General features: G+C 44.1%; 1 protein-coding gene across 2 annotated transcripts in view; it reads right to left on the bottom strand.

Moving 5' to 3' along the window:
• Positions 1-5,300: 5,300 nt before the first annotated feature.
• Positions 5,301-11,900, bottom strand: part of Ube4b (ubiquitination factor E4B) — a 123,179-nt gene continuing 116,579 nt past the window's right edge. For both annotated transcript variants that reach the window (XM_013034507.1, XM_013034514.1), the window contains 3 exons: positions 7,900-8,074; positions 7,090-7,236; positions 5,301-6,602 (listed from right to left, as the gene is read on the bottom strand). In XM_013034507.1, the coding sequence (XP_012889961.1) occupies positions 6,541-6,602; positions 7,090-7,236; positions 7,900-8,074 (384 nt within the window). In that variant the 3' untranslated portion in view covers positions 5,301-6,540. The remainder of the gene's footprint in view (positions 6,603-7,089; positions 7,237-7,899; positions 8,075-11,900) is intronic.

Raw genomic sequence — 11,900 nt, 5'->3', positions numbered from 1 at the left:
GCTGTGGCTCAAGTGGTAGAGCGCTCGCCTTGAGCTGAAGAGCTGAGGGACAGCGCCCAGGCCCAGAGTTCAGGCCCCACGACTGGACTCAAAAAAAAAAAAAGGTTGAAAAAGCTGTGGTTTTAGTGGTAGAGCACTAGCCTTGAGCACAAAAACTCAGGGACAGCGCCAGGCCTTGAGTTCAAGTGCCACCCCCCTAAATAAGAAAGGTGGAGAAATAAAATACAAAGAATCTATAGATTCACCATGAAATGAACAAAAATCACAGATGGCCTGGTAGTAACCAGACAGCCCTAATATTAACCATCGATCTCTGTCTCCATCTCTTGTCTCTGTCCCTTTCTAATACACACACACACACACACACTACACCAAAAGAGTTTTAAAATATCATCAATGCTACAGACCCAATGTCCTCTCCCTGTCCAGTATCCTGCCTCTTTTCTCCCTTCCCCTAAGTGGCAATTTCCCCAATGTGCTTAGCTTTCAACAAAACAACATCAATAATTTAAAGCGCCATAAAAAGTGATACATGATGCAGAAAGACGGAAGATTTAGAGACTGTCTGCTGAAAAGCAGCAACGTCACAATTCCTCTACCCATCCCAGGGTCCCCCGGGGTTTAGAATGACAGAAGCAAAGCTTTCCTCCCCCCAGCCTGCCATGTTTCACGAAATGGATAAGCCCAGCATCTTCAGTCAGCATCTGTGTGGTTGTAGGCAGGTATTGTAACCTCCCTGAATTTCAGCTTCTCTTCTGGAGATGGATGGGTTGATCCTATCTACTCTGGGGTTGTTGGGAGAATTAGAGGGTATAGGCCAGCCCTGGAAAATCGAGACTAGAGAGGAAGGCAGAAGAGAAATTACACTGACTGGGCCATCCTGAGCCCGATGGCTGAGTTCCAGGGCAGGAGGCAGCAGTAGCTGGGATCAGAACATGGATATGGCTGGCTGTAGGTGGAGGGGAGGCAGGATAGGAGCTGTTAGGTCATGACCCAGATTGGCTGATTCTTCAGCCAAAGGGCAGTTTCAATTCAATATGTTAGTTGAACTTAAAGATAATAACTACTTTTGTATAACTACTTCAAGATAATAAAAAAAATTATATCCAAATATCTATATGAAAGGGCTACTTGTACTTGGGAGGCTGAGATCTGATGATCATGAAAGTCATCTGGGACAGAAACATCTTTGAAACTCCATCTCCAAATAACTAGCACAAAACCAAATTAGAAGCCTGGCGTTGGTGGCTCACACCTGTAATCCTAGCTATACAGGAGACTGAGATCTAAGGATCATGGCTCAAAGCCAGCCAGGGAAGAAAAGTTTGAGAGATGCTTATCTCCAATTAACCTGGAAGTAGAGGCATGGCCCAAATGGTAGAGTGGCAGCTTAGCAAGTGTTAAGACCCTGAGTTCACTTCCAGTAACACCTAAATAAATAACCCCACAGATCCCACATGCTCTTCTTAAAATATGATGTTGACATTCTTCCCATGGAGAAGTGGGGTCTTTGTTCTCATTTCTTGAAGCTGATGGCCTGTGGCTACAGTGTTATGTTAAAACAACCCCCGCCTCTGGTCTTTTTGGAATCTGGTCATTATGCTGTATGCCAGTAGAAACCAAATGGACCCACTCTGGTCCCACACTCCCCTTTGAAGCACACTCTTAGCGCAGGGGTGCCGGCCTAAAGCCAGCTACAAATGAGGCTTTCAAGCTGGCTACCTTTTGGGGACAATTCTTTTATGTTCCCTGAGTGAGAAAGAGCATAGCTAGGCTCCATCAACCCAAACAATAATAGATAATAAAATCTCAGCTTCTGTTTGAAGCCCCTCGGTGTGTGTGTTCTCTTTCTTTCTTTCCTTCTTTTTTTTTTGTTTGTTGTGGGGCTTGAACTCTGGGCCTGGGCACTGTCCCTGAGCTCTTGAGCTCAAGGCTAGTGCTCTACCACTTAAGCCACAGTGCCACTTCCTGCATTTTCTGCTTATGTGGTGCTGAGGAATCGAACCCAGGGCCTCAGGCATGCAAGGCAAGCGCTCTCCCACTGAGCCACCTTCCCAGCCCTGTGTGTTCTCTTTCACAGCAGGATTTAGGTCTTTAGATATGGGTGGCATTGTAACAAAGCAGAATACATGTGGCATTGGCTTTGGGACTGGGTGACCAGCGGCAGACAGGAGCTCATAGGAGGAAACAGACAGTGCAGCCAAAAGTCAATGTTAGGAGAAGCTGGAGACCTTTGTATTCTAGTGATGGAGATTTTTGTCAACACGGCTTGAACTCAGGACCTCATGCTTGCTTGGCTGGTGCTTTCTTGTTTGAGCTGGAAATCTAGTGAACCTTTCTGCCTGGGTTAACTTCAAACTGTGATCCTCCAGATCTCAGCCTCCTGAGTAGCTAGGATTATACATATGATCCTCAGGTGCCTGGATTTATTTTCAGACAAGGTCTTGTTTTTTCTCCTGAGCAGCTTGAGACTGAAATCTTTTTTGCCTGGCTGGTACCAAAGACATGAGCCATCACACTGGGATTATTGATTAAGATACAGGGTGTCTCTCTAACCTTTTACTGAGGCTAGCCTTGAACCATGATTCTCCCAACTGCTTATCTACCTGTCTGTCTGTCTGTCTACACACACAGGCATACACACACATATCTGAGATGTCAGATGTAAGCCATCATGCCAGATTAGGTAAAGAAATTTCAAAGCAGAATAATGAACACATTTCTGCCACCATAATCAAAACTTGTAATAATCAACTTACAAAGAAGAGTGATGTTGTTTACAGTATTTTTGTTGGTTGGTTGATTGTGGGGCTTGTACTCAAGGGCCTGGGTGCTGTTTCTGCGTCTCTTTGTGCTCAAGGCTAGAGCTCTAACACTTGAGCCACAGTGCCACTTCTGGTTTTTGAGTGGATAATTAAGAGGTAAGAGTCTGATGGACTTTCTTGCCCAAGCTGGTTTCAAACTGTGATCCTCAGATCTCATCCTCCTGAGTAGCTAGGATTACAGGCATGAACCACCCATCCCTGGCTGTTTACAGTCTTAAGTTCTAGTCCATGGTTGGTTGATGGTGTTGGTTTGGGCCATTTAGGTGACACATCATGGTAAGAGTGCATGGAGGAGTAAAACTGCTTACTCACCTTATGGAACAAACTTCATCTCACACTCCCCTTTGAGACACACCCCCAATAACCTGAAAACCTCCCGCTAGGCTCCACCTCCTAAAGGATCCACACCATCTCCCACTGGCATCACCCAGGGAAGTGAATCTTTCTTTCATGCATCTTTGGAGAACACTTAAAATTTAAACTATAACATACTACTAGATTATTTCTCATTACCTGTGGAAAAAAATGTGAGAAGAGCTAGAAGGTAGTTCAAAATTAAGAAATGAGCGGGCTGCCAGTGGCTCATGATTGTAATCCTAGCTACTTAGGAAGCTAAGATAATGTGAGGACTGTGGGTTGAAAGGCAGGCCATACTAGGCAGAAAAGTTTGACAAACCTCTTTTCAATTCATAGTTCAGGATGAAGGCATGCATCTGTCATTCCTAGCTTTGTGGGAGGCTGAGATTTGGGGGGTACCATTTGAGGCCAGATCAGACAGAAAAGTCTGTGAGACTCCACCACTTGACCCACAGTGCCACTTCCAGCTTTTTTTTTTTTTTTTTGGGTCCGGTCGTGGGGCCTGAACTCTGGGCCTGGGCGCTGTCCCTCAGCTCTTCAGCTCAAGGCTAGTGCTCTACCACTTGAGCCACAGCGCCACTTCCGGCTTTTTTTCTTATGTGGTGCTGAGGAATCGAACCCAGGGCCTCAGGCATGCAAGTCAAGTGCTCTACCACCGAGCCACCTTCCCAGGCCCCTGCCCTGAGAGTTTGTAATCTGGGTGGAGAAGAGATAGCAATAGACATTGTGAGCCCAATAAACAGGATCAGATGAGTTAGTAAATGTAATGTGAGAAATGCACATAAGTAAGCTAGTAAAGAGTAAGATTGGACTGGAATGTAGCTCAGTGGCAAAGTGCTTGTCTAGCAAGTGCAAAAAAGACCAAAAAAAGTAAATAGTCATCTGTATAGTGGGATTATAGGTAATTTTCATCTATATATGTATACATATATATAATTTATATCATGGAAAATATGCTACAATGAATAACTTGTATTTTGTGGGAAGGCAGGGGAAAACAAGTCCAAATGTGCTCAAAAGAAGTAGACAATAGAGGCTGAGTTCTGGAGCCTGGATAATGTTCCTTAAATAACCAGGATTTTGAGCAATAACTTCTCTGCATCCTATAGCCTGATTTATTTAAATCAAAATAGAAGCTAGGTGCAATGGATCACTTGTAATCCTAGCTACTCAGGAGTCTGAGATATGAGGATTGAGGTTCAAAGCTAGCCCAGTCAGGAAAACTTGAGAGACTCATTATTTCAAATTAACCAGCAAAAAATTCGAAGTGGAGGTATGGCTCAAGAGGTAAGAGTGCCAGCCTTGAGTGTAAAGAAGCTAAGTGAGCCTGTGTGGCTCTGAGCTAAGCCCTAGTACTAAAACAGAAAACACACACACACACACACACACACACACACACAGAACCTAAGTGAGCATATATGGCTCTGAGCTAAGCCCTAGTACTAAAACAGAAAACACACACACACACACACACACACACACACAGAGAGAACCAACTGGAAATAAATACAAAGGCCTTTGCCTTGGAAGTGCTGTTTCCCTATTGCTAGCACAGTCACTACTTCAGGTGTTTAGAGAAATGGTTCTGTAGGCCAAGGGATGGAACTCAGTGGAAGAGTGATGACCTAGTATGTGCACAGTCCTGGATTTGATCTCCAGAACAGCTAAATAGATAAATAAGGAAGTTTAAATGCTAATGAGTGAGTAGGGCTTGAGTAAGGACCTGGAAGGCCAGGGAAAAGATCTTTGAGGTGAGGCAATTCTTGGAGAACAGAACACCAGCGTAAAAGCTCAGCCTCTCAGAGGTGAAACCAGAACCAAATACAGCAGCAAGGCTGATGCAGATGGCAAAGTTTTATTTTAAAAACAGAAGCTTCTGCGGGGTGCCGGGGGGCCGGGGGGGGGGAGGAACAAAGGAGGAGGCAACAATGCTTGATAAGAAATGTACTCATTATCTTGCCCATGTAATTGTAACCCCTCTATATGGTATTTTCACAATAAAAAAATATAGAAGCTTCTAATTGCTGCCAGAAAAACTAATTTACCACAGGCGCTCTCATTTGGCTCTTGAGCATCTCCCCCCTTTTCTTTCCACAAAAAGAAGAGACTCAAAGAAGATTCCTTCCGACTGCGTATCACCATTTATTGTAGTTTGCGTTAGGAATTGAACAGAGAAAGACATTGTCTGTGGAGGGGAAAAAAAGGAAAAGAAAAAAGAAAGTATGTTTTTGTAGATTTAATTTCTTCAAAACACTTTATGGTTTCAAATCCTTTTTTACCCCAGAGGAAATTCAAAACTCAAGTCTGTCGCGTGGAGAGCAGTAATACAAAACGAGGGAGCGTCTTATGCTCACGTGGCTGTGTGTCTGGGTGTTCAACAGGCAGACATACTTCCACATTTCTTGTACCTCTTTTTTGCTTTGGTAAGGCCAAACCCCAAAGAACATGTCATACAAATGAACCCTGGGCTGAGGAATTGATTTACCCTCAGAGGAGAATGGTAAAGGTTTAGAACTGTCACATAGCATTAAAAAACCCAACCCTCACCCTCCCCAACCCCAAGTCACACAAGTCCTGATACTGAAGCCACTCCATGGCTGCACCTGTCGCTTTGATTCCTAATTCAGGGCTTGTTAGAAGGACCAGAGCAACAGGATTCTCTTCATTTTTTTTTTTACATTAAAAAAATTTTAAAGGGACATTTTAAAAGAAAAAAAAACTGAAATTCAAATTCTGAAAATATCTTGCCTTTTTTATTAATCATGTCATCTAACACCAATTAAAAAAACAAATATGTGAATATGATATAAAAATACGATCCCAGGATTAACACTTTGTCGCAGGCACAGTTATCTCACAGAATATATGGTTTGGAGGGTCGGGGAAAGGAGTTTGTTTTTGTTTTTGCTTCTCTTTAAAAAATCCAGAGCAGTGCAAGTCGGGCAAGGAGGGAGGGGGGGTGGAGATTCTTTAGCAGCAAAAGGTCCAAGTTCTCTAATCACAATCAAATCAATGGATACTGGATTTAAAAACAAAAACAAAACAAAACAAAAACAAAAGATGAAGGGGAAGCTGCCCCGCCCACCTCTCATCACTAAGACTTCCATTGTGACGTGTGAAGGACGTGCTTTATTACACAGGCAATCCTAACCCGTCCCCAAGCTTTTCACTGTGTTTGTCACTTAAATATATGTACAGGAGTCGGGCTCGTCTCTCCATGTGCCTTCAGATCTCTGCTGTTTGGTCACTCTGGGTCTGGCAATGTGTGGTTGCCAAGGCTTGAGCAGCAGCTTCACCGCAGACACTGCCTGTATCTGCCCTGCTGGCCTTGCTTCCAGAAGCAGTGGCGAGGGATGGCTTAGTGATCGCTGCTCTGCTTCTCTCTCATCCATGCCTGGATCTGTTCTTTCAGTTCTGGCACTGAGAGAAAAAGGAAAGGGAATTAATGCCCCAGACAGGAGGGCTCTTCAGCAATAGCTCTGTGAAAGTGGAAGAAAAGGCCTGCCTTTCTTTCCTTCAGTCTCATGAAAGAGAAGTGCTAGACTGATAGCAAAAAAAAAGCAGAGGGCCGGCATGTCTTCCATAGGAAGAACCCATACTGGGGTAGTTCTCCGCAGTTGACAGGTTTCCCTTCCTTGGCTAATTTCTTTTTTTTTTTTTTTTGGTCAGTACTGAGGTTTGAACTCAGCATCTCACACTCTTGCTTTGGCCTTTTTTTGCCTCAGTACTTTACCACTTGAGCCACACCTCACTTGCAGCTTTTTTGCTGGTTAATTGGAGGTAAGAGTCTTGGTTTTCTCTGCCTGGGTTGGTTTCAAACCACAATCCTCAGATCTCAGCTAATCACTTGTTACAGGACTCTGGCTGCACTGAGGTTGGCACTGCTGCTCAGTCATGCCCGCCCTACCTGGTTCCAGCATGCTCTCTGTAAGTGTCTGGCGGTTGAAGGGGTCAGTGGGAGAGTTCAGCAGGTGCCGCAGGATGATGGAGCGGTCCATGATGGTGCCAGAGGGCAGCCGCACGGGGTCAGTCATCAGGGTGTCCATCAGAGGGTCTGCAGAGACAAAGCAAAGGGACTTGACAATAGAGGCTGAATGTGATAAAGAGAGCAAAGCCAAGCCCCCTACCAACGAAAACCACATCCAAAAGAGCAGCTATCAAAATGGCCTGCCAAGTACCCAAGTTGAGAAGGACACCAGCGTGAGATGAGGGCACGCACTCTGTCTTCGGCAGAGGGAACGTTCCCCTGTGTCACAAGTGCTGCAAGGAGCAACAGAGAAAAGACACAGGAGCACCCAGCAGCCAGGACCCTTCTTTAGGGTCTCAGGAGTCTCTGAAAGGGCAAATCCCTAAAGGCAAAATCATCTTTAAAATCTGTAGGGTAAGCCAAGCGCTGGTGCCTCACGCCTGTAATCCTAGCTACTCAGAAGGCTGAGATCTGAGGATCACAGTTCAAAGCCAGCTGTGGCAGGAAAGTCTTTGAGACCCTTTATCTCCAATTAACCACCAGAAAAATGGAAGTGGTACAGTGGCTCAAACTGTTAGAGTGCTAGCCTTGAGCAAAAAGAGTTCAGGGACAGCATCCAGACCCAAAGTTCAAGTTCCATGACTGACCAAAAAGAAAAAAAAAAAAAAGCAACTAAGGATGCCATCAAAGAAGGAAAAGCAGACAATTCCAGGTTAACTCAAAGATGTGAGCATGAGCTGAGCCACTTGCCTCTGAACTCATCCGGAGCATCACTGTAGTCGATTTCTGCCCGGGCGTTCTTGGCCACTATCTCCTCTACTTTCTCAGCAAGAAGCTTAAACTTCTCAATTGCTATTGTGGATTTAATCCCTGCCTTCCGCATCTTGGAAATTACTTCTTCAAACAGTTCCTTGCTGTAGGATCTCTGCAAATGAGGAAAGGTAACATGAGATCTTAGGTGAAAAAAGTTACAGAAAATATCCAAAATATGATCTGAGGTCTTTCAACTACACATGATACTAGCTACTCACCACTCTTTCTCTATGTATCTGCAGCCACATAAAAGGACATACTTTATGCTTATACATGCACCAAGATTGGTGCAATGTGGCAAACTGTGTAAAGTTGTCATCTAGGGGGACAGCTGCAGGAGTAAGGCAAATGGGGATTTTTGAAAATCTGAAGTGGGCACAAAGGAAATCTAATCCATTTTAGTATTGCAAAGCACTGTACCCTAGCAGCCCATGATGAGGCAGAAATTGTAGCTCTTGTTCATGCAAGTAAACATGGGAAAAACAACACAATATTGTCCATACTAGAAGGAGCTTCCTCCTACACTATCAATTCTTGAAGATCATTAGTGCAACAATATCAGATGTCTGGTACCCCACTGGCTTTGAGCCACCCCAGTCCATAGGTGAAAGGGCCTGGAAGCAGGGAAGAATAGAGAACTAGTAGTGCCCACCATGTACCCAGGCATACCTGGACATCACTTTCCAGCTGTGTCATGTTGGCAAGTCCCTAACTTTCCTAAGTTCATTTCTTTCTTTTTTATTTTTATTTTGTCAGTCATGGGACTTGAACTTAGGCATAGGTGCTGTCCCTGAGCTGCTTTTGCTTAAGACTAGAGCTCTACCACTTTGAGCCATAATGCTACTTCCGGTTAATTAATGGTAAGACTCTCACAGCTGGCTGCTGGTGGCTCAAGCCTATAATCCTTGCCACTCCTGAGGCTGAGATCTAAGGATCACCATTCAAAGCCAGCCCTGGCAGGAAAGTCTGTGAGAGCCTTATCTCCAATTTAACCACCAGAAAACCAGAAGTGGAGCTATGGTTCAAAGTGGTAGAGTGCTAGCCTTTGGACAGTGCCGAGAGCCTGAATTCATGCCTAAAGAGTCATACAGACTTTCCTACCTGGTCTGGCTTTGAACTGTGATCCTCAGATCTTAGCCTCTTGAGTAGCTAGGAATACAGGCATGAGCCACCAGCACCCAACTTCCTAAGTTCATTTCTCAGGTGTAAAGTAGGCATGGTGACTTACCTCCCAGGAAAGTCATTACATTTGTACTTAAGACAAAACAGTGGCCACTGGTTGATTTTGTGACAAAAATGTAGTGAGGGAATGATGTAATCTTTCCTTGACTTGTAAGACAGTAAGAACCAGAGCATGCGCTCCCACCAGAGAAGAGCTGTGCAGCTTTCGGAGCTGCTGAGTGCAGCTGACTGTGGGGCTGCATGGCACGACTCTCACCTGAGAGCTCAGACATCTGAGCAGTGGGACCTGTGGTTTCTTTCCCTGTGGATTCACATCAACAGACGCCATGAATGCACCTAATAATAGTCACTGTCTTCTGGAGCACTGGATTAAAATTCCACACCCTTTCTTCTTTCTTGTTTTATATGTCAGTTTCTAAATAAGACACATGGCTGCTCTGTCTGTACACTCCTCTCCTCTTACCAGCCATGCAGCTGAGAGGAGAAGCCAGCAAGCAAAGTGGTAGCAGGGTGGCTGGGCCTGGCAATAATCCTAAGAGGCAATTTTGGAAACCCTAAAAAGTTCAGATTATAGTTGTCTACAGCTAAATTACTATATTAATTCACCAAATCCTTTTTTTTCTTGGTAGTTATACTAAAAGCCTTGCAGTGATTGTTTGGCTTACTTGCTCGGCTGATATTCTACCACTTGAGTCATGCTTCCAGTCCTGCTTTTTTGTGGTAATTTGTCAGATAGGTTCACTCAGACTTTTCTGCCTGGGACTGGTTGGTCTTGAACCACAATCTTTCCACTATCATCCTCGTGAATAGCTAGGAATAGCATGAGCTACCAGGGCCTTGCTCAACAAACTGTTTATTCAATGTTAATTCCCTATGATCCAAGTAAGACACAAAGGAGAGATGACTGAAATATTACAGTAAAAACAAGAAGGGAATACATGCCAGGGAACTAATGAAGGAGAGGAAGTGCTGCTATTGAAGCTAGGGAGGAGTGCACCTCTTTGGACAAGCAGCTGTGTGGCCCATCTGTGACCATCACAGAACATCACCTACTCAATTTCCCAAAGGATAAGTTCAACCACCAGACTGAGGCCTGCTTGAGGGTGAATGACGACAAAACTCCAGCAGTGTGGCGTGCATGGAGGAGTCACAGGGTACTTCCTGTAAGGGGACCTGACACTTAGCGTCAGAGAGCAACAGAAGTGCAGCATCCACATCCACTCAGACTGGGTGTGTGTGGCAGGTGCCAGAGCAGCACAGGTGCTGTTTCTGGCTTTAAGGACCTTTCAGAGCAAACACCAAATTCACATGAATATATGTATTCAGCATAGCCAAATAAGAGCAAAGTATCTACAATATATAAAGAACTCTTCCAACCTAACAAGAACATACAAACATACGTTCAACTAAAAATAAGCAAAGAACTTGAGCAGATATTTCTTCCAAGAAAATATGTGAATGGCCAGAAAACACACAAAAAAATGTTTAACAGTATTTCTAATTAAGGAAATGCAAGTCAAACCCACTATGAAATACTACTTCACTGCCACCAGGATGGCTCTTTAGGAAACAAATTTGTTAGCTGATATTAACAAGTGTTAGCATGTGGAGAAATGTGAGCCCCTGTCCATTTGGATGTGTATGGGGGTGTCAAATAGTGTGGCAGCTGTGGAAAATGATGAGGCCCCCTCAAAAATTTTAACACAGGCTTACCATATGACCCAGCAATTCTACTTCTGAGCATATACTCAAACAACTGAAAACAGTTGCCTGTGTCAAGTACTTTTACATAATTGTTTATAGCAGTATTATCCGTAACAGTTAAAAGGTGTAAACAACCCAAATGATCACCTATGGATGAGTGAATCAACAACTTACATAGCCACAGAATGAAGTTGAATCCAAGCATACAAAAGAATGAAGGGCTGAAAAACTCTACAATCTGATGAACTTCCAAACGTTATTTACTTCCAGGGTAGTAGGAGTCAAACCTAGGGCCTCATGCTTATAGGCAGGTATTTTACCCTTAGCTCTTCAAAAATATTATTAAATGAAGGAAGCCAGACACAGAAAAGGTTATACATTACAAAGCTCTATTTATGTCAAATATAAACAGGTAAAATGACAGAGACATCAGGCTATAGTAGCTAGGAGATGTGGACAAAGGCTGCTCAGTGGGCATGATTTTTCTTTTGGGATGATGAACTCAACTCTGCAGCCTAGAAACAGGAGGGCTACACAATTCTGCATGGCCTACATGCCACTGAACAGTATGCTTTAAACAGTTAATTTTGGTTGGGATTATGGCTCAAGTGGCGGAGTGAAAACCTTGAGCAAAAAAGTCTGGCATTTTGAATGACAGTGAGTGTGTGCCACACAGACCTCCTGACGACAGCACCAGTGAATCAGGCAGTTGGCAGGGCACAGCCCCATTCTTAGAGCATAAGCCCAGGATTGGAATTTGTCTTGAGGATGAAATCCTAGTTTCAAACCAGATCCCAGCTCCTTCCTGCTAGGTGAAGCCAGGTGATGTTGCAGAACAATGATAATTATTATTGTGGCTGTGGCATTTTCTAAATGCCACGCTTAGAGGCAGTAAGCTCAGCACATTGTCTTGTTTAATTTTAGCCCTCACAAGCCTGACTGGTAGGAATGATTCCCATTTTATTGATGAGACAACTGAGGCTCAGAGGAGCCCAAGGCCATAGGATGCTTTGCCTGCCTCCTATCAGATGGCTCAGAAACTGAGAGAAACA

Source organism: Dipodomys ordii, unplaced genomic scaffold (genome assembly GCF_000151885.1).
Source record: "Dipodomys ordii isolate 6190 unplaced genomic scaffold, Dord_2.0 Scaffold6, whole genome shotgun sequence".
Lineage (NCBI taxonomy): Eukaryota > Metazoa > Chordata > Mammalia > Rodentia > Heteromyidae > Dipodomys > Dipodomys ordii.
The sequence above is the reverse complement of the archived record's forward strand: the minus strand, read 5'-3'. Positions and strand labels throughout refer to the sequence as shown.